The sequence below is a fragment of the Procambarus clarkii genome, chromosome 60 (genome assembly GCF_040958095.1).
Source record: "Procambarus clarkii isolate CNS0578487 chromosome 60, FALCON_Pclarkii_2.0, whole genome shotgun sequence".
In the NCBI taxonomy this organism is placed as follows: domain Eukaryota; kingdom Metazoa; phylum Arthropoda; class Malacostraca; order Decapoda; family Cambaridae; genus Procambarus; species Procambarus clarkii.
In genome coordinates this window covers 14,220,718-14,247,414 of record NC_091209.1, presented here as the reverse complement: position 1 = coordinate 14,247,414, position 26,697 = coordinate 14,220,718, and the positions used below count along the sequence as shown (strand labels likewise).

Below are 26,697 nucleotides of genomic sequence, written 5' to 3'. Positions count from 1 at the left end.
AATCATCCGATAGTTAGAAAGGCAGGGTCCAAGAGCTAACAGCTCGATCTTACAAGCTCAATATAAACAGGTCGCGCTCTGGTATAATGCTGGTAGCAATATTTTACTAATGCAATGGAAAATTTTAACATTTTACCATGAGATATAGGTGCTCAATCTGTACAGTTTCAGATAAGGGGCAGTTTTCGGCTGGTCGTTGAAGTATTCAACCATGCTTCTGTAGCTTCTAGGCTGGCTATGTCACAATTTGTCTTGTCATTGGTTGTACAACCTATTTTCAAGTTTGTTGTCGCTTTTATTTAGTTTCTATATAGAATTTGAATATGTACATTTAGGTATAGCATAATTATTAGGATGGGTTGTGTAGCGACACTACCCAAGAACGAGAGGAGCAAGATCTACGTATATCTCACTGGGTCACGCCAATAACGGAAGCATTACTCTTGGTATTGAATAACTTAACTGGTTTCTGCACCTAGCTTCACACACTACACACCATGACACCTCTCATCCACATGACAGAGACTACTCATTAGTACACTTTCTCACCCTGTAGTAGAATTTTGTAATGGCAAAAAGGACAGCCACCAGGATCTCCACACACTAGCGGCCACAGAGATTTGCAAAACCAATTTTAGGAATAATTATTTTAAGAAAAAGTGGCTCGATTGCATTTTAAGACGACTCAAACCAGTTTCTCCAAAGAATAACAATAAGATCCACAGTACAAATAAGGGAGGTTAACGAAATTATTATAACGAGGTACTATAAGGAATTACACTATTTGTGGACAGGGGAAAATACCAGTGCATGACAACGGAAAAGAAATGGAAGAACTTCTTCCATTGATTCAACTAAGCTACTGAGAAGAGAGGTGGGCAACAACCCGAAGGTCACCACCGCCTCTTCACTCATACCCTCGTAACCACAGTGACATAACCACATGTTCTTTTTTATTTGGTGTACCTTCCAATAAATTCCGAAAGGACGTGGTGTTTATCCTCACTACCTTGCCGGCCTGCCTTTCCTTGAGGCCGTTCTTCAGATGAAGTGTTATGAGAAATAAAACAGTGTTGATTAAATATGTGTATTTAGAGTTTAAATTGAAATCGAATAAGTATTAAATAGCTAATAGACAAATCTTGCTAAATTAGCCATAAATGTTTTGTGTAGAAAAATTATTATATTATAATTTAACATCACTTTTAGAAGCACTTGCGGTGGACGATGCCTGGGCCGGACTCGTCGTACTCCTCCTTGGTGATCCACATGGTCTGGAAGGTGGACAGAGAGGCCAGGATGGAGCCACCGATCCAGACGGAGTACTTACGCTCGGGAGGAGCAATGATCTTGATCTTGATGGTGGGGGGAGCCAGAGCTGTGATTTCCTTCTGCATGCGGTCAGCAATACCAGGGTACATGGTGGTACCACCAGACAAAACGTTGTTGTTAAACAGGTCCTTCCTGATATCAATGTCGCACCTCATGATGGAGTTGTAGACGGTCTCATGGATACCAACAGATTCCATACCCAGGAAGGAAGGCTGGAACAAGGACTCTGGGCAACGGAAACGTTCGTTACCGATGGTGATGACCTGACCATCAGGAAGTTCGTAGGACTTCTCAAGGGATGAGGAAGCAGCAGCAATGTTCATCTCATTCTCGAAGTCGAGAGCAACGTAGCAAAGTTTCTCCTTGATGTCACGCACGATTTCTCGCTCAGCCGTGGTGGTGAAGGAATAACCACGCTCAGTCATGATCTTTGTAAGATAGGCAGTCAAGTCACGGCCAGCCAGGTCGAGACGAAGGATAGCGTGGGGAAGACAGTAACCTTCGTAGATGGGGACGGTGTGGGTGACACCATCACCAGTATCGAGCACGATACCTGTGGTACGACCAGAGGCGTACAGGGACAGCACGGCCTGGATGGCCACGTACATGGCGGGGGTGTTGAAGGTCTCGAACATGATCTGTGTCATCTTTTCACGGTTGGCCTTGGGGTTGAGGGGAGCCTCCGTCAGGAGGACTGGGGACTCCTCAGGGGCAACACGCAGCTCGTTGTAGAAGGAGTGATGCCAGATCTTCTCCATGTCGTCCCAGTTGGTGATGATGCCGTGCTCGATGGGGTACTTGAGAGTCAGGATACCTCTCTTGCTCTGGGCCTCATCACCGACGTAGGCGTCCTTCTGACCCATACCGACCATCACACCCTGGTGACGAGGACGACCGACGATGGAGGGAAAGACGGCGCGGGGAGCGTCGTCACCGGCGAAGCCGGCCTTGACCATGCCGGAACCATTGTCCACAACCAGAGGGCTCACGTCGTCGTCACACATGGTGGAGTGGTGCTAGGTCTGGAAAGATAGATACTATAAATTGGACCATTGTGTAAAAACACATTAAATTATTGTGCATGAATATGGATATGTAATGATACGTAAAATTTGAAGAGCTGTAACTGGACATGTATACACCAACCCGTCCTCCTAATAGAACCTCCCATTTTGACGTATACTCAACCTTAGGCAGAAAGTATCGTACTTGAAAATGGCAGCGGCTCGCGAAATTGACATACTTTCCCGTTTTCTGTTTTGGGTCCTCTGGTAGATTAAGATAGGGAACTTTAGTACGATAATATCTTGACGTTGGGAAACCTTAATAGGAAGGGCTGGTATGTGATTGAAGGTTACGCGTTTTGTAGTCATTCGTTGGGACGAAGAAATGCAATTACTGACGCATGCCTAAAACACCTATTTATCAACTAATAATATTTGCATGTTTGCGGAGTAATATACGAAAATATAAAAAGTGGATGGAAGAGACGAAGTTCAGGAAAAGTAGATTGCTCACGAGCAGATTGCACGTTAGAAACTGATAATGTGAAATTAGAGAAAATGTATGATATTGTGTGTAATTTAGACATTAAATTTAAATGAACTCACGGTGTAAATCCAATCACGAGTTGCAAATGACTTAAATTGTCTCCGCTAAGCTTAATAAGAGCTGTTGGGATTTCGCTAAGCTGTTAAGAGTTTCCCTTCCATTTTCCCATTAGGGACTGAAAGAATAAGTATTTTCGTTAACTGTGAAAAAAATATTAATTATACTAAAAAAAATCCAGACGGTGCATGAGAATGTAAATTGATAAAATTCCTTGTGAGACTTGGTTCATTAAGTGGTAATGTTATACTGTTACAATGGATAAGGAACTGAAGTAAGAGTGGGCAAGCGATAGAGCTTCTCCAGGACTGGATCCCACTTGAGAGAAATAATGGTAACTGAAATAGGCGTGGGAAGGATCTGGTATACTGGAAAATCAAGTGTGTTGATTTTATAGTCCATTTTGGGCGAATTTTTCAAATATTGGATGAGCTAATGCCGAGGTTAGTCTGCTGCTGTTTAAATTTCTTGTAATCCTTTGTAATAAAATGGCAAGGTAGCCAAACTTAATGTTATGTTTAACTGAAGCTGTAATAATCTTGTCTGGGTTTTGGAATGATAAAGAGGTACATGTGCATACACTCACCCCAAACCCAAAGAACCTCCTCCCCACACTAGACCTCCTCCCCACACTAGACCTCCTCCCCACTCTAGACCTCCTCCCCACTCTAAACCCCGTCTCTACTAACGTGCATACACACACACACAGGTCCACCTGGTCGAGTAGGCGAAACTCAGGAGTTGTAACCCAAAGGGCCCGAGCTGCCTCTTGGCCGAGGCAGAAACAAATGGGCAGGGCTTCTTTCACCTAATGTGTCTGTTCAGTTAACAATCAATATGTCCCCGGGTATTTGAAAGGTATTACGGATGTGTGTGTGTGTGTGTGTGTGTGTGTGTGTGTGTGTATGTATGTGTGTGTGTGTGTGTGTGTGTGTGTGTGTGTGTGTGTGTGTGTGTGTGTGTGTGTGTGTGTGTGTGTGTGTGTGTGTGTGTGTGTGTGTGTGTGTGTGTGTGTGTGTGTGTGTGTGTGTGTGTGTGTGTGTGTGTGTGTAGTTCTGTACATCCTGTAAATACCCCCAAGTGTAGTTACAGGATAAGAGCCACGCTCGTGGGGGTCCCGTCTTCCTAGCACTCTTTGTCAAATAATGCTTAGAAACTACTGGGAAATATTTGTAGTAGACATGATAGAGAAAATTAGGTCGGTATTAAGTACATTAGAGAACCGACAGTTAGAGAAAGGCAGGCTCCAAGAGCTCGATTGCTCGATTTTGCAGGCACAAAACATAAGTAAAACCCACATACTCTCGGAACTAAATCTTACAACCCTTCACTTGAAATACAAATCATTCGAAGAAATGTAAAGTGATACCCACACCCTGCACCGGTCATCCGCAAGTGTAATGCACTGAAATACAAAGTCGGGGAAGCCACCGCCATCCACAAATTTAGGGGCTGAATCCACAAAAAATTCGAACGTAAAGTTAAAGTGTAATACCAAAGGTTACTTCTCGTTCTTTATTGTTAGACAAGCACACAATGGTCAGCGTGACGTGTGTATATATATATATATATATATATATATATATATATATATATATATATATATATATATCTTGAGAAGGCAGTTAAAAAATTAACTCCTATTGCAGTTATTGTCGCGTGACGCTTAACGCTTAAAAATGCATATCGTTTATCCTGTCAATATTTTCAAAGACAGGGTAAAAGTGAATACAATTTAGCTAGAGCAACAGAATGTATAGACGAGAGTGAGGTGAGTGGGGGTGTCACTCACCTCTGCAGTGAGTGACTATTGGCCACTGTGGGGTGTCACAGTGGCCAATAGGCCTACTGCAGCCTCCGTATTTCCCGTAGTCTCATGGTGGGTGGGGCAGTATGCTCTGGATCTTCTTGGTCTTGATTGTCACTCGGTGTTAGCTGCCTGTTGATAATTGGTTGAGCTTGATATATTGTTCTATACCGCTGCTTAATCTTCTATTGTTGACAATAGAGGAGTATAGCAAAGTAATACATGTCAAACTCAACCATCTATCAAGAGCCAGCTAACGCTCAACTTACCACCTTCAAGACCTAGACAAGACAGGCAGCATACTACCCCAGCCGTCAGTGGAATACAAGAAGTCGGAAAGCTGCAGCAGGCCTATTGGGCCATGTGACACCTTACTTCACCTCACTCTCGGTTAGGTTCTCTGTTGCTCCAGCTAAATTGTATTGACTTCTACGCTGCCTTTGAAATTGTTGACTAAATCAACGAAACACATCTCTTAATGTTTGACCATAATAAAATTGTAACAGGGAAGTTCCGGTCACTGAATCTTGAAGACATGCAGTCTATGGCCATGTTTCACAAGAGCCACAGTGCATACATTAAATATATAGAAATGCCGAATGGTATACAACACTATACCATATACAATTTTTGACCGTGTGTATGATTAAAATTGCATTTCCCTCTGCACTTCCAGTGTAGCAAAGCCATCTCGGGGAGGAGTCCTGGATGTTTTCGGCAGCTTACAGCACATATTCAACACGCACATATTCCAGCACATATTCAACACCCACATATTCCAGCACATAATCAACACCCACAGAGGTGGTGGTGGTGGTGATGGTGTTGTATGTCTATGTAACATGCACTAGAGAGAGAGAGAACTACATACACGAGCGTCCACGTATCCTGAGGCTCAAATACACTGAGGAAGAGATTTTCATGGTCGCTCTTATATACCATCAATTTGACTTCCTCTTCCTAAATTTGGTCGCCAGTGGTCTCGACGTGTTGACGTTTTTTTTATCTATTATAGTTGTTTTAGCCGGTCAGTCGAAGTGCGGAATTTTCTACTTCACGGTATTTGGACTTCTTTTAAACCAATATTTGTATGTTTTAACCTCGCCTATAATTATCTCTTCCGCCTGATGGAACTATATTCTCACAGGTTCATAGACTGCCATAAGAGATTTATATTTCTAGCAAGACACCCGATCAGCAACAGTATTATGTAAACAACGTGATTGACGGTTAAACTGCCTGTCACAAGAGTACGCGGGCCACTGCTTCGTCAGTGTATGGGGGACACTGCTTCGTTAGTGTACGGGGGACACTGCTTCGTTAGTGTACGGGGGACACTGCTTCGTTAGTGTACGGGGGACACTGCTTCGTTAGTGTACGGGGGACACTGCTTTGTTAGTGTACGGGGGACACTGCTTCGTCAGTGTATGGAGGCCACTGCTTCCTTAGTGTATGGGGGACACTGCTTCGTTACTGTATGAGGGACACTGCTTCGTTAGTGTACGGGGGACACTGCTTCGTTACTGTATGAGGGACACTGCTTCGTTAGTGTACGGGGGACACTGCTTCGTTACTGTATGAGGGACACTGCTTTGTTACTGTATGAGGGACACTGCTTCGTTAGTGTACGGGGGACACTGCTTCGTTACTGTATGAGGGACACTGCTTCGTTAGTGTACGGGGGACACTGCTTCGTTACTGTATGAGGGACACTGCTTCGTTACTGTATGAGGGACACTGCTTTGTTAGTGTACGGGGGACACTGCTTCGTTACTGTATGAGGGACACTGCTTCGTTACTGTATGAGGGACACTGCTTCGTTACTGTATGAGGGACACTGCTTCGTTACTGTATGAGGGACACTGCTTCGTTACTGTATGAGGGACACTGCTTCGTTACTGTATGAGGGACACTGCTTCGTTACTGTATGAGGGACACTGCTTCGTTACTGTATGAGGGACACTGCTTTGTTAGTGTATGGGGGACACTGCTTCGTTAGTGTACGGGGGACACTGCTTCGTTACTGTATGAGGGACACTGCTTCGTTAGTGTACGGGGGACACTGCTTCGTTACTGTATGAGGGACACTGCTTTGTTAGTGTACGGGGGACACTGCTTCGTCAGTGTATGTGGGACACTGCTTCATCAGTGTATGAGGGACACTGCTTCGTTAGTGTACGGGGGACACTGCTTCGTTACTGTATGAGGGACACTGCTTCGTTACTGTATGAGGGACACTGCTTCGTTAGTGTACGGGGGACACTGCTTCGTTACTGTATGAGGGACACTGCTTCCTTAGTGTATGGGGGACACTGCTTCGTTACTGTATGAGGGACACTGCTTCCTTAGTGTATGGGGGACACTGCTTCGTCAGTGTATGGGGGACACTGCTTCATCAGTGTATGAGGGACACTGCTTCGTCAGTGTATGGGGGACACTGCTTCATCAGTGTACGGGGGACACTGCTTCATCAGTGTATGGGGAACACTGCTTCATCAGTGTACAATTTACGGGGGCATTGCTTCATCAGTGTATGGGGGACACTGCTTCATCAGTGTATGGGGGACACTGCTTCATCAGTGTATGGGGGACACTGCTTCATCAGTGTATGGGGAACACTGCTTCATCAGTGTACAATTTACGGGGGCATTGCTTCATCAGTGTATGGGGGACACTGCTTCATCAGTGTATGGGGACACTGCTTCGTCAGTGTATGGGGGACACTGCTTCATCAGTGTATGGGGGACACTGCTTCATCAGTGTATGGGGGACACTGCTTCGTTAGTGTATGGGGGACACTGCTTCATCAGTGTACAATTTACTGGGGCATTGCTTCATCAGTGTACGGGGGACACTGCTTCGTTAGTGTACGGGGGACACTGCTTCGTCAGTGTATGGGGGACACTGCTTCGTCAGTGTATGGGGGACACTGCTTCATCAGTGTATGGGGGACACTGCTTCGTCAGTGTATGGGGGACACTGCTTCATCAGTGTATGGGGGACACTGCTTCGTCAGTGTATGGGGGACACTGCTTCATCAGTGTATGGGGGACACTGCTTCATCAGTGTATGGGGGACACTGCTTCGTCAGTGTATGGGGGACACTGCTTCATCAGTGTACGGGGGACACTGCTTCGTCAGTGTATGGGGGACACTGCTTCGTCAGTGTATGGGGGACACTGCTTCATCAGTGTATGGGCACACTGCTTCATCAGTGTATGGGGGACACTGCTTCGTCAGTGTATGGGGACACTGCTTCATCAGTGTATGGGGGACACTGCTTCGTCAGTGTATGGGGGACACTGCTTCATCAGTGTATGGGGGACACTGCTTCGTCAGTGTATGGGGGACACTGCTTCATCAGTGTATGGGGGACACTGCTTCATCAGTGTATGGGGGACACTGCTTCGTCAGTGTATGGGGGACACTGCTTCATCAGTGTATGGGGGACACTGCTTCATCAGTGTATGGGGGACACTGCTTCATCAGTGTATGGGGGACACTGCTTCGTCAGTGTATGGGGGCCACTGCTTCGTCAGTGTATGGGGACATTGCTTCATCAGTGTATGGGGACATTGCTTCATCAGTGTATGGGGGACACTGCTTCATCAGTGTATGGGGGACACTGCTTCATCAGTGTATGGGGGACACTGCTTCATCAGTGTATGGGAAACACTGTTTCATCAATCTATAGGGACACTGCTTCATCAATCTATAGGGACACTGCTTCATCAATCTACAGGGACACTGCTTCATCAATCTATAGGGACACAGCTTCATCAATCTATAGGGACACTGCTTCGTCAGTGTACGGGGGACACGTCTTGATCAATCTACAGGGGACACGTCTTGATCAATCTACAGGGGACACGTCTTGATCAATCTACAGGGACACGTCTTGATCAATCTACAGGGACACGTCTTGATCAATCTACAGGGACACGTCTTCATCAATCTACAGGGGACACGTCTTGATCAATCTACAGGGGACACGTCTTGATCAATCTACAGGGGACACGTCTTGGTCAATCTACAGGGGACACGTCTTGATCAATCTACAGGGGACACGTCTTGATCAATCTACAGGGGACACGTCTTGATCAATCTACAGGGGACACGTCTTGATCAATCTACAGGGGACACGTCTTGATCAATCTACAGGGGACACGTCTTGATCAATCTACAGGGGACACGTCTTGATCAATCTACAGGGGACACGTCTTGATCAATCTACAGGGGACACGTCTTGATCAATCTACAGGGGACACGTCTTGATCAATCTACAGGGGACACGTCTTGGTCAATCTACAGGGGACACGTCTTCATCAATCTACAGGGACACGTCTTCATCAATCTACAGGGACACGTCTTCATCAATCTACAGGGACACGTCTTCATCAATCTACAGGGGACACGTCTTCATCAATCTACAGGGGACACGTCTTGATCAATCTACAGGGGACACGTCTTGATCAATCTACAGGGGACACGTCTTCATCAATCTACAGGGACACGTCTTCATCAATCTACAGGGGACACGTCTTGATCAATCTACAGGGGACACGTCTTCATCAATCTACAGGGACACGTCTTCATCAATCTACAGGGACACGTCTTCATCAATCTACAGGGGACACGTCTTCATCAATCTACAGGGGACACGTCTTCATCAATCTACAGGGACACGTCTTGATCAATCTACAGGGACACAGCTTCATCAATCTACAGGGACACAGCTTCATCAATCTACAGGGACACGTCTTCATCAATCTACAGGGACACGTCTTCATCAGTCTACAGGGACACAGCTTCATCATCGTGGTTGCATTCTTCGCGTTCTTCATATGTGTGTAGTTTACACAATCTTATTATTCTAAAATATCTTGAGTCGTATTTGTAAGACGTGAGACAAATTTAGTTTACAGCCGCTTATTGAAAAAAACATCTTACGAGTTCTCTCAAGATCATTTTTTTATATCACGAGTTTGGTTTTGTTTATAGTTTTACGTTGCCAACTTCAACAGTCGTATATCTAATATTGCAACTGTTTACAGACGCACTCATGCACGCACGTGCACACACACACACACACACACACACACACACACACACACACACACACACACACACACACACACACACACACACACACACACACACACACTGTGTGAAGGGGGGGGGTCTGGTAGCTGAGGGGACAGCGCGCAAGACTCGTAATTCTGTGGTTATGGGTTCGATTCCCGGACCAGGCAGAAACAAATGGGCAAAGTTTCTTTCATCCTGAATGCCCCTGTTACCTAGCAGTAAATAGGTACCCGGGAGTTAGATAGCTGTTACGGGGCTGTTTCCTGTGTGTGTGTGTGTGTGTGTGTGTGTGTGTGTGTGTGTGTGTGTGTGTGTGTGTGTGTGTGTGTGTGTGTGTGTGTGTGAAAAAAAATAGGAATTAATATCCGTGGACATTTAAGTGTCACGAGTGACGAGATTTTCTTAATAAATACTTAAAATGTAACCATAAAACCGCGAGAACAATATATCACAAGTATAGTCATTCAACTTTTGTGATTAGTTCGAATAATATTGAACTTTAAACAACAAGCACCAGGATTTTAATATTTAAAGACCTGCTCTAAAGATATCCTATAACCTCAGATCTGGTATGATTTATGTATTATAAGTGTTCAGGTTGTAATGTTGGATATATGGGGAACATCTCACGATACCTTAAGCAATGCATATATATATATATATATATATATATATATATATATATATATATATATATATATATATATATATATATATATATATATATATATATAAAACAACACACACACCTCGATTATTATTATAATAATAGTATTGTATTAATATATAATTATTATTTTTTATATTATGTTAATATATTATATATTATTATAATATAATTATATACATTAGTACAATATTATAATAATAATAATAATAATGATATTATTATAATAGTTGAGTTGTGTGTTGTTGTGTGTGGTTGTCCCCGGGGGACTCCCATTCCTCCGAGAGGTCCTCCTGGCTGGTAGTCTCAGCGAGGCTACAGCGAGGCTTAGCGAGGCTACAGCGAGGCTTAGCGAGGCTACAGCGAGGCTTAGCGAGGCTACAGCGAGGCTTAGCGAGGCTACAGCGAGGCTTAGCGAGGCTACAGCGAGGCTTAGCGAGGCTACAGCGAGGCTTAGCGAGGCTACAGCGAGGCTTAGCGAGGCTTAACGAGGCTACAGCGAGGCTTAGCGAGGCTACAGCGAGGCTACAGCGAGGCTTAGCGAGGCTACAGCGAGGCTTAGCGAGGCTACAGCGAGGCTTAGCGAGGCTACAGCGAGGCTTAGCGAGGCTACCAGCCTGCTGCAGGAGCAGTACCAGCCCTTCGGGCCCTTCAGGTCCTCGTCCTCATACGTGAGGTCGTGCATCTGGCGCCTTACAACCAGCTGCTCCGAGTAAATGGGACTCTATCTTTGTATTTTTTTGTATTAACACATTTAGGTTATCTGCATTTTGTTGACCAGACCACACACTAGAAGTTGAAGGGACGACGACGTTTCGGTCCGTCCTGACCATTCTCAAGTCGATTTCTTCATACATACTTCAGCCACGTTATTGTGACTCATCGCCTGCGTTATCTGCATTTGTTCAGCTACCCATAGACTATATGAAGGGGAGTACAGTGTGTCAAAAAGCTAGCTACGTGGTGCTAAAAATCCCCATCACACAGGATGGTTAGTCATACAGAGGCGTGTGATAGTAGTCTGCACTGGCAGACTCTGGGTACATTATGAGGATATCATCAACACAAGAGTGAATAAGGTAGCAATGATACTAAAAGTCCCCATCTCGCAGGATGGTTAGTTCGATTGGTCTGAATGGTCTAATAACTGGGTATCCGGTGATGTAGTGTGGGAGATCATGCCGCAGTTAGATGGGACTCTACAGCCTAGGAACGCAGCTCATCTAGGGGAAGGAAAATCCCTGATTTCAAACCTCCGCTGCCTCGTGGCCACACCCACTTTTGGGGCGTTTTCCAGGAGTCAACCTTGAGGGAAAAATCCAGAGATGGAGCCCCTAAGGCTAAAACGACACGCGTTGTTGACTTCAAACTCCTTTTGGCCAGTTCCTGTGACGGCGCTGGAACCATGTGGGGAACAGACCTGTGAGATTTATATTTATTTATTTTATACGATTTATATAGAATTTATATTTATGATATTTTATATATTTCGATAGCAAATTGTATGAGGTTTAAGTGGACTGTATTTCTTGGAATTCCCACAAATCGACTCCTTTACACATTATGGGGGATATTGTTTATATATGTAGTCAATCAAATTATTGATTAACAGACATTCACTACAGTATTACACTGCATATATTAGTAATTAAAATTGGGAGGTCTTATCCTATTGTAGCAAGGCCGGGTCTAGTCAATCAGCATGAACACGAATGAATAAGCCAGTCGATCCACTTTGTGGGTGTGGCTGGCCTCCAACTAATGTACTGGAGTACTAGGATTAATTCTTGTTCCTCTTCTGTTAAACCTGACCAAGAGCACTTGCAATGATAGAAGTAATCCTTTATATATATGACATCTATATCAGAGGAAATATTGTCAATTTAAATAATGAGATGAGACTATGGCTCACCATGCTTTGTTCACTGTCTTTCGTTCTAACCAGAAAATAATCCAATTTACCTAATATTACTGCCCAGGAATGACTAGATACAATTTCGGAAAGAAACTCCCTTATAGTAGACGTTGGTGTTGATAATGGGACGATACTGATCCCATAACACTGTCCAAGGGCTCTATTGTGTGGAGCTTGAAGTGAGCTCCACTCGAGACGGTGTTGGTAAAATTAACAATGGCTGACTACTGAGGCTTCCCTCCCACTGACGCATTACTTGTTCTCCAGATGCGTCAAGAAGTGGTTAGAGAGTGCCTACGTTTACTCTATTTTGGTGCTAATAATTAAGTTGATTCAAGTGAGATGTTTTATAATGTTTAAAGTCCAAAGACTGCTGTATTAAGAATATTCCCAACAGAATTAGCTGGTGAAATTAATAGCTTCATGTGACAATGATATCTCGTGTTCTATGAGAGGAAATTTCCACTACCATCTTCTATGAGTCAATTTATTTATTACAATCCAGCAGCAATATGATCTGCCTATTGAATTGAATATTAGTAAATGGTGTCAGGTTTTCCGAAAAACCAAGCGTATTGGCGTTTGCCTTTCCATTGAAAAAATTCACCAACATGGAGAGGGAGACCTGCTGCATGGGTAACAGCTTCTCTACATATTGACCTTCCCAGGCTTTGCGCCCTGGAGAGGACTCTCTATGCAGCCTCGACAACCAGAGCGCAACTTCATAGTCTCCCGAGACTGCAGGATGCCTAAAATATATATATGTATATAGCTATCTGTATTTGATAGCTTTCTGCGTTTCCTTGAAAGAAGCGGCGCCACCCCCTTCGCTAGTGCTGTATTAGAGGTAGGTAATAGTTAGTGTGGATGCACATGTGTAGTCCCACACCATTTGCTTACCATCCTTCCAAGAAAGCATGGTGACCCCCCGTCTGGAAGATTCTGAGGTTCGTTGGATCTGAATAAGTGTGGTTGTCTTTGTGCTGGGCAGTGGGCTGTGGCAAGGCTCCTCTTGATGATGTCGTTGGCTTCTTTATGTCATGCAATCTCACCTGTGATTTACGACATACCAGGCCGTGTTGACCATATTGGTCTGCCATCGTGCTTCTGCAGATGCACCTGTGTTCGGTGAGGATGGGGCCCGCAAGGCATAATGCAACTCCAATACGAAGGGCGTAGTGATTAAGGCCAGTTTCCAAGGCTGCATTGGGCACAGCAAATAAAATATCCCATCTTGGGCTTCCGGTAAAACTAACTTCACTGCATTAATGATTACCTCACTGGATGCAATAATATTGCGCTTGGAGGGGTTAAGGACGACACCCAGGGTCTCCCCCCGTGACTTCCCCAGCTGAAGGTCGTCCAGCAGGGAGACTTGTGTGCCTGCCAGAGTGCCATCATCCAGGAAAAATCTACCCAGGCTTTGCGTCCTGGAGAGGACTCTATGTAGCCTCGACAAACAGAGCGCAACTTCATAGTCTCCCGAGACTGCAGGATGCCTAGTACTCCTCCTAGGAACTCCTCCTAGTACTCCTAGGAACTAGATGTTGAGCTCACTGGACAGTCTGGTTGAAATTTCGCAATGCAGAAGAGAAAGAGTGTAAGGGTAGTGTCTCTGATCAATTCCCTACGCTAAAGTGACTTCGTGTTCGCCAAACAGGAGCGTTGAGTCTTTGCTGTAACTTACTGAAACAAAGAGGAGAATGTTTCGGCAATGTTACTGGACTGCGGTGAGAACTACTTACTTCCCATATATATGTGTATATATATATATATATATATATATATATTTTATATTAATATATTTTCTCTAATTTTTTTCTTATGAAATGACAAAGCTACCCATTTCATTATGTATGAGGTCAATTTTTTTTATTGGAGTTAAAATTAACGTAGATATATGACTAAACCTAACCAACCCTACCTAACCTAACCTATCCTATCTTTATGGGTTAGGTTAGGTTAGGTAGCAGAAAAAGTTAGGTTAGGTTAGGTTATGTAGGTTAGGAAGTCGAAAAGCAATTAATTCATGAAAACTTGGCTTATTAGGCAAATTGGGCCTTGAATAGTAGGCTGAGAAGTGCGTTCTGGCTACTAGGTACGACATATATATATATATATATATATATATATATATATATATTTGGGTTTTCTCCTATAAACGTGAAATTCAACATATTTGCATTATTATTACAATTACTAATTTTCTTATGCATATTTTCCATTCTGCATAAATAACTTCTACCATCTACAGGTTGAAGAAACACTAAATCACTGTCTTTCCATATTACTTCATTTCGTCAACACCTTGGCATGTTCTGGAATATACACATGACAAAGGATACAAGTATACTAAACTTACATGCAAAGCATACACATATAAGCATGGGTTCACTTAAGCATGGGACCGGGTCTGTCTGTATGTCAGGGTTCCCCCCCCACACTCTTCTCTCTCTCTCTCTTTCTCTCTCTCTCTCTCTCTCTCTCTCTCTCTCTCTCTCTCTCTCTCTCTCTCTCTCTCTCTCTCTCTCTCTCTCTCTCTCTCTCTCTCTCTCTCTTCAAAACTTTCACCAGATGAATTTTTGCCTAAGAATGAATGTGTGTGCAAGGATAAAGAAAAATAACTAACATTTAGAAATTTAATCTAAAAAATGTACTTGAGGCGTACACAAAATAGTCCAAATTTATATTTTGTGCTTGGAAAAAAAATCGTTACATTGGTATATGTGCATGCGTTTGTTTCTTAATCTTGGCGATTTTATAATAAAAATATATAACAGCTGCTAAACTCTTTATTGCCAATGTTTCGAAAGGAAATTTTTTAGAAGCACTTGCGGTGGACAATTCCAGGGCCGGACTCGTCGTACTCCTCCTTGGTGATCCACATGGTCTGGAAGGTGGACAGAGAGGCCAGGATGGAGCCACCGATCCAGACGGAGTACTTACGCTCGGGAGGAGCAATGATCTTGATCTTGATGGTGGGGGGAGCCAGAGCTGTGATTTCCTTCTGCATGCGGTCAGCAATACCAGGGTACATGGTGGTACCACCAGACAAAACGTTGTTGGCGAACAGGTCCTTCCTGATATCAATGTCACACCTCATGATGGAGTTGTAGACGGTCTCATGGATACCAACAGATTCCATACCCAGGAAGGAAGGCTGGAACAAGGACTCTGGGCAACGGAAACGTTCGTTACCGATGGTGATGACCTGACCATCAGGAAGTTCGTAGGACTTCTCAAGGGATGAGGAAGCAGCAGCAATATTCATCTCATTCTCGAAGTCAAGGGCAACGTAGCAAAGTTTTTCCTTGATATCGCGGACGATTTCTCGTTCAGCTGTGGTGGTGAAGGAATAACCACGCTCTGTCATGATCTTCATCAAGTAGGCAGTCAAGTCACGGCCAGCCAGGTCGAGACGAAGGATAGCGTGGGGAAGACAGTAACCTTCGTAGATGGGGACGGTGTGGGTGACACCATCACCAGTATCGAGCACGATACCTGTGGTACGACCTGAGGCGTACAGGGACAGCACGGCCTGGATGGCCACGTACATGGCGGGGGTGTTGAAGGTCTCGAACATGATCTGTGTCATCTTCTCACGGTTGGCCTTGGGGTTGAGGGGAGCCTCCGTCAGGAGGACTGGGGACTCTTCGGGGGCAATACGCAGCTCGTTGTAGAAGGAGTGATGCCAGATCTTCTCCATGTCGTCCCAGTTGGTGATGATGCCGTGCTCGATGGGGTACTTGAGAGTCAGGATACCTCTCTTGCTCTGGGCCTCATCACCGACGTAGGCGTCCTTCTGACCCATACCGACCATCACACCCTGGTGACGAGGACGGCCGACGATGGAGGGGAAGACGGCGCGAGGAGCGTCGTCACCGGCGAAGCCGGCCTTGACCATGCCGGAGCCATTGTCCACAACCAAGGGGCTCACTTCTTCGTCACACATGGTGGAGTGGTACTAGGTCTGAAATGTTTTAAATTCGTTACTCGGTGAAGTGAAACGAATGTTAATTTGTATTTTTAAGTAACCTCTAATATTTTTTTTAAGTAAAATTTTTATTGTAAATGAAATGTACTAGATCTATCACGTAGGGACGCATTACGTACGCGCACCACATACACATGCACGCATGCACACACACACTCATTTCTCGGCCATGGCAGAAACAAATAGGGAGAGTTTCTTTCATCCTGATGCCTTGTTCACCTAACAGTAAAAATAGGTACCAGGAGTTAGACAGTTACTACGGCCTACTACTCCCTGGGATGTGTGTGTGTGTGCGCGCGTGTTAGAGAGAAATATATGTAGTAGATATAATAGGGAAATAGCTTGTAGTAGATATAATTGGGAAATAGATTGTAGTAGATATAATAAGGAAATAGATTGGTTAGAAAGGCGGAGACCAAGAGCTAAAAAGGCTCGATTCTGCAGATGCAAATAGTAAAATACACACAGACAACGGGCTTAAGAAGAGATGCTTGACCACTCAAGCACAACTAGGTGCGTACACACTCATGGTGTGTTCTGGCAACTGTCCAGAAATCCTTCAGGAACTTGTATAAAAGATCTTTCTAGTCTCTATTTACATCCTATATGAGACCAATTCTTGAGTGTTCTGCCCAACTTGTGCCTTTGTAATTCTAACATTTATTGAACAGTTTACGAGTTACGAAACTTCATGGAAGGTTATCATTGTTATTAACAACCTCGCAGTGCTTCGAAGTTCATAAACTGTTTAATAAATTTAAACAAAGCCGCCATAATTGAGGAAAGATGCACAAGTTTTGTATGTGAATGCGCAAATGATTAACGAATCCGGACAGCACTTGGATCTTCGAATTTAGTTAGGCTGTGCTCGGTGAGGCGATGAGAACCTGTCCAACAGGTTACTCATCCTAGAGGTAGCATGAGTAACAATTCCGTTGATCAACTCTGATAACAAAAATTATATGACAAAAATGTATGAAATGCCTGAGTACTACTATGGAACTCGGATAGCGTCCTAGACACTCTTCGGAGTCTATAGACAGAGTTTACTTTATTCTGGACAAAAGTATATTTTCTTATTGGTCAGTCAGCTAGTGTGGTGCGTGGCCTTAAAAACCCTCCAGAGGTTGATAGGCCATAGTTCATCATCAAACTAAATATTAATTAGCTTCAGGAACTAAATACATCTAAAGGAACTAAATCCAGCCTCAGGAACTAAATGTAGTTTCTGGAACTAAATGTAGCTTCAGGAACTAAATCTAGCTTCAGGAACTAAATCTAGCTTCAGGAACTAAAAATAGCCTCAGGAACTAAATCTAACTTCAGGAACTAAAAATAGCCTCAGGAACTAAATCTAGCTTCAGGAACTAAATCTAGCTTCAGGAACTAAATCTAGCTTCAGGAACTAAATCTAGCTTCAGGAACTAAATCTAGCTTCAGGAACTAAATCTAGCTGCAGGAACTAAATCTAGCTTCAGGAACTAAATCTAGCTTCAGGAACTAAATCTAGCTTCAGGAACTAAAAATAGCCTCAGGAACTAAATCTAACTTCAGGAACTAAAAATAGCCTCAGGAACTAAATCTAGCTTCAGGAACTAAATCTAGCTTCAGGAACTAAATCTAGCTTCAGGAACTAAATCTAGCTTCAGGAACTAAAAATAGCCTCAGGAACTAAATGTAGCTTCGGGAACTAAATGTAGCCACAGGAACTAAATGTAGCCTCAGGAACTAAATGTAGTTTCAGGAACGAAATGTAGCCTCAAGAACTAAGTGTAGTCTTAGGAACTAATGCAGCTTCTGGAACTAAAAGTAGCATCTGGAACTAAATGTAGCTCCAGTTACTAAATATAGTACAGTTGCTAAATGTAGCTACAGTTGCTAAATGTAGCTACAGTTGCTAAATGTAGCTACAGTTGCTAAATGTAGCTACAGTTGCTAAATGTAGCTACAGGTGCTAAATGTAGCTACAGTTGCTAAATGTAGCTACAGTTGCTAAATGTAGCTACAGTTTCTAAATGTAGCAACAGTTTCTAATTGTTGCTTCAGGATCTAAATGTAGCTTTAGGATTTAAAGATAACCGCACCTAATAAACAAGAGTTTTGCATATAATTACAGATGCAAGACTGTCACTTCACGCGCCTTTTGTAAACATTGCCGATGCTATCTCGCTCCAACGTGTCCGTCACCATGATGAGAGTGCAAGACTTACTTGCGCTACTGGTGTAAACACGATACTTAAATATCTGCCTATAACCTAACTCCGCACACTATACTCAGCCACGTACGTGAGTCTGGGACGTATCCTGAGTCTGAAGTACACTAAGAGGTGAATACCTGGTGCCCGCTCTTATATACCGTCCCCCTATACCATTCCCCTGACTAAATATGGGCCAACTTTGTCGCATAATCCTGTATTTTCCGTGGTGGGTATGTGTAAGGTCTGGGGGCCGTTTGGCATGTGGGCCAATCTTGCCTGTCTATTAATACTTGACATATTTTTCGTCATATTTAGTGTCAACTAATCAATAATGAATTTGAAAGTGTACACATAAACTTACCATATAAGTTTTGGGGATATAGATGTTCTCCGACTTTAGGTAGGATAAACATTTTAACAAATACATGTCAGGATCAGAGGCTTCATAACCCCAGCTGTTTCAGCAGTGCTGTACCCAATTCACTGTACCTTATTCATTGTACCAAATTCAGTGTACCGTATTGACTCTAAATTATTCAGTGTTCTGTATTCAAGAGTGATATCTGAGTGATATTATAATATCTGAGTGATATTATGTAAGATATTTAAAAAAACAATTATTTTGATAGCAAAACAATACGTGAAAGAAAGAGATACATACTACGATGAGTGAATTAAGTCCACTACGGGCTCACCATAGCCCGTGCTAGTTGGAACTTTTGCTCCAAGTAGCTGAACCTATAACAACAACAACAAGATGATTGAAGAGATACCAATCTAAGTAAATATTGACGTGAATATACAATAAAGTACGGTGATTAAGGTACTACGAATAGTTAACAGTGAATCAAGTACAGTGAATAGGGTAAAGATCATAAACTATACAGTGAATTAATGTTGTACAGAGAATGGAATATAGTGCATTGAATACGATATTAATGAGAATATAAAAAATGCACCATATTCACTATTCTTCATTGTGTGTACTACATTAATTCACTGTATCTTATTCCCTGTATTTTATTATCTGTATCCTATTCACTGTACTTAATTCACTGCTAACTATTCGTACTACCTTAATCGCCGTTCCTTATTGCACCATATTCACGTCAATATTTACATAAATTGGCATCTTTTGACTCGTATTATGCATCTCTCTCGCCCCTCGTCTTGCTATCAAAATAATTTTTTGTCTTTTTAATGTGTCTTCCACGATGCCCATATTAATCGTTAATATTTTTATCAGTTGTATTTTAATACTTAAAATAGCCACAAAAGAAGAATTTGTTGACTATAATCAAGACTGTAATTTCTTCAGACGCTGTAATGATGTTTTTATAACTCAGCGTCACTCTTTTTTTCATACTTTTGATAGTATCTATGATAATGTATTTTGCTAAATTTAGACGTCGATTCTTAGGTGGCGAGCTACCTACTGTATTTCTAGGGTTGTTCTATTTCTAGGCTGTATTTCTAGGGTTGTTTCTGTATTTCTAGGGTTGTTTCGGTATTTCTAGGGTTCTAGGATTGTATTTCTAGGGTTATATGAAGTGTTGAATTTATTCCAGGAGTGTTAAGTGAAGAGGTATCGGCCTTATAGCACTGGTGCTAGGTGAAGAACTATGGAATTTACACCAGGAGTGTTAAGTAGTACTGTAGTTACTTTGTTTGGGCGTGAACCCTTTTTTGAACTCTGGTACCTTCCGGCCCACTTGTTGCTGTGGCCTTGCGGCATGTTTCATGTGTATCATTTGCGGCTATTTTCCTGGTGCTGAGCCTTCGAGTATACCTGGGATATATGCAGCATTTGACCATTGCCCAGGGTGCCACCCACAACAGTCGACTATAACACCCAGGTTCCCAATCACTGCTGGGTGAACAGAGCCAATGGGTGTAAGGAGACTTGCCCATACGTCTCGTCCTGCCTGAGATAAGTGAAGTGCTATGGGACCTTACTACATTAGATCAAAAATGGGAAGGAAGAGACATAATTGTTACGAATAAGATCATAAGGATAAGATGTAAATATATATAGATTTAAATGTAAATCCGATTAATGGAGCTAGTGACTGTAGGACCATTGCATTACTTAATTGTAAATGTGAAACGTGTTTTGTAAGGCTGTTGTAACTGTCAAATGGTTTATAAAATATATATTTTTTACCATACAGTTTGAAGAAGATGTCTGCTTAAAAAAAAAGGTGTATTACGTGTCAGTTAAATATTGATATACTGTAATTGGTTTGGCAAGTATTCTAGTTTAGTATATTTTCTTAGGGTGAACTTGTTAACTGGTTATCTTAGCCCTTGTTAACATACGGTAGCGTGGCTGAGCGGTCTAAGGCGCTGGTTTAAGGCACCAGTCTCTTCGGAGGCGTGGGTTCGAATCCCACCGCTGCCAGGGATTTTGCGTAGAGTCTAACTCCCCAAGCGAATAAAGTTTAAAAGCTGGAATCACTGGCAGGGCGAGAAATGACTCCCAGAAATTAATACCAATAAGTGTTGCATGATCAAAATAGCGGCAGGGGATGGTGACACAGGGCAGGGGACGGTGACACAGGGCAGGGGACGGTGACACAGGGCAGGGGACGGTGACACAGGGCAGGGGACGGTGACACAGGGCAGGGGACGGTGACACAGGGCAGGGGACGGTGACACAGGGCAGGGGACGGTGACACAGGGCAGGGGACGGTGACACAGGGCAGGGGACGGTGACACAGGGCAGGGGACGGTGACACAGGGCAGGGGACGGTGACACAGTAGAGGGGATAACCTCAGGATAACGTCAGCAACGTATTCGAATGTACATCCCGATAACATGATACATGTGCTCCATAACCTTTCCCTTAACACTCCTGATGTAAACTCTATAGTTCTTCACCTAGTTCTTCCTCTATAGTTCTCACCTCTATAGTTCTCACCTCTATACTCACCTCTATAGTTCTCACCTCTATACTCACCTCTATAGTTCTTCACCACTGATATAAAACGAACCTCAGGACACCCCGTGTTCACGGCTAACCATAGCCCGTGCTTCTTGCCCCGCTCCTGTGCCAGGTAAGGCCACTACGGGCTCACCATAGCCCGTGCTACCTGGAACGTTTAGTTCCCAGTAGCTGAATCTTAAACAACAACAACACCCCGTGTTGCCTAGTCGTGAAGTCCTCACCACATGAACCACATACGGAAAATTATAAAGGTTTGCAACGAGGCTTATCCCAGAATTCTGTGAGATGGGATCGATATAATGGGTTGAAGAGCTGACCTATTGACCATGTAAATAAAGAATGAAATGTTCAGTATTAATGTCATTTGAACAAGAGGTAAGCAATATAAATGTGGGAAAGTAATTTGTGTAAAAGTAGCAGGCAAGTGAGATTAACTACATGAGGAATTATTAAAAGAACTTCATTCACATTTGTAACTGTGTGTGTATATATATATATATATATATATATATATATATATATATATATATATATATATATATATATATATTTATTTATTTATTTATTTATTTATTTATTTATTTATATTGGTGTATACTGGCAGCAGGTTTTCTTTTATGCATGTCTCATTAAATATGACAGCATATTCCATATTTGCTATTTTCTGATTTAAGGCTTCTATCCCTCCTACTAATGCTCTTGCATCAGGGTTCAGCTGGAACCCTGATGGTGAACACCTCTTCCATACACAGCTGTGAGGCGTGCACGATCACTGGGGGGTTGTTGCTGCCTCCAGCAAAGCTGTGGCTTTTTTGTCTACAATGGGGCTGTCTCAGCTGGATTGTTTCTTGGCTTTCAACATGGTTGGTCTGAGTACTGGGTCTGCCATGGCACCCCATTTCGTGTCGCATTCCGTGTAGCGGGAGTCCTGTATCCCTGCTAAGTCACACAGGTTGTCAGGTAGAATTTCCTTAATCGGGTCATCTGATGCTGAGGATGAAGACAGGAAGGCTGGGACAGCAATTTGGGTGGCAGTGCGGACACCCAAGCCGCCGAGCCTGACAGGAAGAGTGGCTTGTTTCTACTGGCATTCATTGAGGGAGAGGTTGACAACTTTTTCTAGCATGATCTTCAGTAATAGATCATACTCTTCAAGCTTTAGGCTATCGTAGGATGGGGCGCACTTCAGAAAGTAGGTTAGCCTCGGAAGGGATAGGCATTTAGTGAGGAGATTAAAGAGCATCGTGGGCATCGATGTCACCTGTCTTGTTTTTCATCCTCTTTAGGATGAAAAACAAAGTTAGACGAGCTTACCTAAAGACCTAAAGACGAGCTGTCTTTAGGTCTGTGATTTTCTTATCAAGGATCTCCTCAATGGCGTTAGACCCGAGGGGGACTCGAAGGAGAGTGCTGTTCACAGCCCTAATGACATGGGCTCCAGGCAAGGCAGACCTTATTCTAGCTATGATGTCTGGGTTGGAGGAGACTACTTCACACTTGGAAGGATTCAGGAAGAGACACAGGCTTCCTTCTTGCTCCTTTATTTTTCTGATGTCTTCCAAGAGGTGTTCTAGGGTGTCAGCTATAGTGCCATCATCCAAAAACCAGATGTTGAACTCGCTGGACAAGCTTTCAGTGATTTTGTTTAAGACTAAGCAGAAAAGAAGAGGAGCTAGAGGATCACCTTGCTGAACACCTTCACATGATCTGATTTCGTGTTCGCCAAAGAGCAGTTTTGATTCACCACTGTAGCAAGATAGTTATTATAGATATTATTATATATTGATATATCAAATATTGATATATTTGATGTGTCAGATATATATTATTATATACACCAACCCGTTCTCGCAAATTTAATAAGTCAATATTGACTTATTAAATATGTGCATAGGTGACATACTTAACATAATAGTTTCCCTTGAAAAGCTTCATAGAAAACACCGACCTTACCTAACCTACTTAGTATGTTAAGATAAGCATCTTATTGCTTCGTAATTACAATTATTACCTAACCTATGCCTATAATAGGTTAAGTAACAATTGTAATTACGAAGCTATAAGATGCTTATTTTAACATACTAAGTAGGTTAGGTAAGGTCGGTGTTTTCTATGAAGCTTTTCAAGGGAAACTATTATGTTTAGTATGTCACCAATGCATGCAACTAATAAGTCAATATTGACTTATTAAATTTGCGAGAACGGGTTGTATACACATGAGGGTCCCGGTAGTACAGTCGGGTTCGTTCTCGACGCACAGTCGAGAATTCCGGGTTCGAATCTCGGGCGGGACAGAAATGGTTGGGCACATTTACGTTCACCGAATGCGTCTGTTCACCTAGCAGTAAGTAGGTACTCAGGAGCTAGTCGCATCCTGGGCGGGTCAGTAATTCGACCTTTGGGGGGGGGGGGGGGAACACATTGATAAAAGTCTAACGTGTATGAATACACTCTGGCTTCCTGTCCGGTTGCTGTGTGGATAGCACGCTGAACGCGTGATCCTGTGGCCCGGATTCGATTCCCGGCGCCGGCGAGAAACGATGGGCAGAGTTTCTTTCACCCTGATGTTTTTGTTACCTAGCAGTAAATAGGTACCTGGGAGTTAGTCAGCTGTCACGGGCTGCTTAATGTGTGTGTGTGTGTGTGTCTACTCACCTATTTGTGCTTGCGGGGGTTGAGCTTTGCTCTTTCGGCCCGCCTCAACTGTCAATCAACTGTTTACTAACTATTTTTTTCCCCCCCACACCATACACACACACACACACACACACACACACACACATACACATACACATACACATACACATACACATACACACATACACACACACACACACACACACACACCAGGAAGCAGCCCGTGACAGCTGACTAACTCCCAGGTACCTATTTACTGCTAGCTAACAGGGGCATTCAGGGCGAAAGAAACTTTGCCCATTTGTTTCTGCCTGGTGCGGAAATCGAACCCGCGCCACAGAATTACGAGTCCTGCGCGCTGTCCACCAGGCTACCAGGCCCCTTGTGTGTGTGTGTACTCACCTAGTTGTGCTTGTGGGTGTTGAGCTCTGGCTCTTTGGTCCCGTCAATCAACAGGTGTACAGGTTCCTGAGCCTATTGGGCTCTATAGTGTGTGTGTGTGTGTGTGTGTGTGTGTGTGTGTGTGTGTGTGTGTGTGTGTGTGTGTGTGTGTGTGTGTGTGTGTGTGTGTGTGTGAAAAAAATAGTAGTTAGTAACAGTTGATTGACAGTTGAGAGGCGGGGCGAAAGAGCAGAGCTCAACCCCCGTAAAAACCACTAGTTGATTACAACAACTAGGTGAATACAATGAATTATTATTATTAACGTCGCGATAAGTCTTTCATTGTATAGAGGAAGCTGGGCACAAGGGTAGCGTGGCCGAGCGGTCTAAGGCGCTGGTTTAAGGCACCAGTCTCTTCGGAGGCGTGGGTTCGAATCCCACCGCTGCCAGGAATTTTGTGTGTGCTGCTTGTGAGTTATGAAGGCAATAAACTATGCAGAACGGCTGAGTGCACTTGGTTTCATAACCCTGGAAGGAATAATACTAATGTATTAGGAATAATACTAATTTTTCTCTTGTAATGTATCTTTATCATTTATCAATTCTGATTGAAATTACCTACTTAAAATTATCTGCTAGATTAAGGACCTGCCCGAAACGCTGCGCGTACTAGTGGCTTTACAAGAATGTAAATACTGTACTATCCAATGTATTCTCACAAACCCAATGTACCTTCTTGTATATATATAAATAAATAAATAAATAAATAAATAAATGTCAAGGCTGTTTAGTATAGAGAGGACCAGGACTAGAGTAATGAGTAAGACACCTATCAGATAACACTATCTATTAGTGTTAAGACAGAAAGTGGAAAGAGTTAATCACATATTTATAGTAGACTCCAAACATAATACAATAAAGGTATTGTAATGCCAAATTACACTAAAACTATATAGACACATGACAAAAAGTATTAAATCCGTATTTATCTCCAGATCCTCCTCCTCCTGGCCAAACCTACCAGCCATCCAATTTTCCACTTCATCAGTTTACATGTCTGTCACCCACCCATCAACCATCCACTCTATTTTCCATAACTCTTTTTCCCATATTCCACCACCTTGTACTGTGACTCATAGAGGGTGTTCCTGGCACTGAACGCATGCAGTAGTAACACCCAGAAAATAATTAGTGATATTCAAATGAATGTTTTAGCAGCTAAAGGAAAGATATTTGAGATTAAATTCCTTTGAATACCATTACATATTGGCATCTCAAAACATGATAATGATGACATGCTTGCAAGGATAGCCTGAAGAAAACTGGTAGTAAAAAATAATATAGGTCGGCCGAGCGGACAGCACGCTGGACTTGTGATCCTGTGGTCCCGGGTTCGATCCCGGGCGCCGGCGAGGAACAATAGGCAGAGTTTCTTTCACCCTATGCCCCTGTTACCTAGCAGTAAATAGGTACCTGGGTGTTAGTCAGCTGTCACGGGCTGTTTCCTGGGGGTGGAGGCCTGGTCGAGGACCGGGCCGCGGGGACACTAAAAAGCCTAAACTAAACTAAACCGCGGGGACACTAAAAAGAGAGAGAGAGAGAGAGGCTGCAGAACCTGACCTCCAAAAATTGGTTTCTGCAGTTCAATACCATTAAGTGTAAAGTGATGATAATGGTGATAGGGGGACACCAGCAGAACGGTACACAACGAATACAAACTAGTTCCCTGAAAAACAACTACAGAAAAGGACGTAATTGGTGTTATAATGTCGGGTCTTAGCTCAAGAGGCACAATATTGGGTTTGTTTTATTTTGGAAATTATATATTGTATAAAAAGTTTGAAAAGATGCAAGTATGATCTAGCAGATTTCTGATGGAGTTCATTCTTTCTAATGTAAAGTAATCGCAGTGGGGAACGTGGGGATGGGGGCATTGATGAAAGGTAACCAATGAACCTTCCACCTTTCGAGCATAACAACTCATTTAACAAAGACAAGACCCAAAGACAAGACACAACCGGGCTGTGGTGGGTATGTGGGCCTGCGGGCCGCTCCAAGCAACAGCCTAGTGGACCAAACTCTCACAAGTCAGGAGTAGAAGAACTCCCAGAACCCCATCAACCAG

At 43.2% G+C, this 26,697-nt stretch overlaps 3 protein-coding genes and 2 non-coding genes across 5 annotated transcripts in view; 3 read left to right on the top strand and 2 right to left on the bottom strand.

Moving 5' to 3' along the window:
• The window catches only part of LOC123751289 (actin, muscle), a 242,720-nt gene that overhangs the window by 108,917 nt on the left and 107,106 nt on the right, over positions 1-26,697 (top strand). The gene's annotated exons all lie outside the window — the stretch shown is intronic.
• On the bottom strand, positions 1,074-5,671 carry LOC123766832 (actin-3, muscle-specific). Its single transcript, XM_045756229.2, has 2 exons — positions 5,619-5,671; positions 1,074-2,354 (listed from the first exon to the last, which is right to left on the bottom strand). Exon 2 carries the CDS (start codon positions 2,334-2,336, stop codon positions 1,206-1,208), a length of 1,131 nt encoding a protein of 376 aa, XP_045612185.1. The 5' UTR covers positions 2,337-2,354; positions 5,619-5,671; the 3' UTR covers positions 1,074-1,205.
• On the bottom strand, positions 15,040-18,799 carry LOC123766834 (actin-3, muscle-specific). The gene is made up of 2 exons (XM_045756230.2): positions 18,695-18,799; positions 15,040-16,384 (listed from the first exon to the last, which is right to left on the bottom strand). Exon 2 carries the CDS (start codon positions 16,364-16,366, stop codon positions 15,236-15,238), a length of 1,131 nt encoding a protein of 376 aa, XP_045612186.1. The 5' UTR covers positions 16,367-16,384; positions 18,695-18,799; the 3' UTR covers positions 15,040-15,235.
• Positions 20,926-21,007, top strand: TRNAL-AAG (transfer RNA leucine (anticodon AAG)). The gene has a single exon. It is a non-coding gene; the product is annotated as a tRNA-Leu (tRNA).
• TRNAL-AAG (transfer RNA leucine (anticodon AAG)) lies at positions 24,940-25,021 on the top strand. Its single transcript has one exon. It is a non-coding gene; the product is annotated as a tRNA-Leu (tRNA).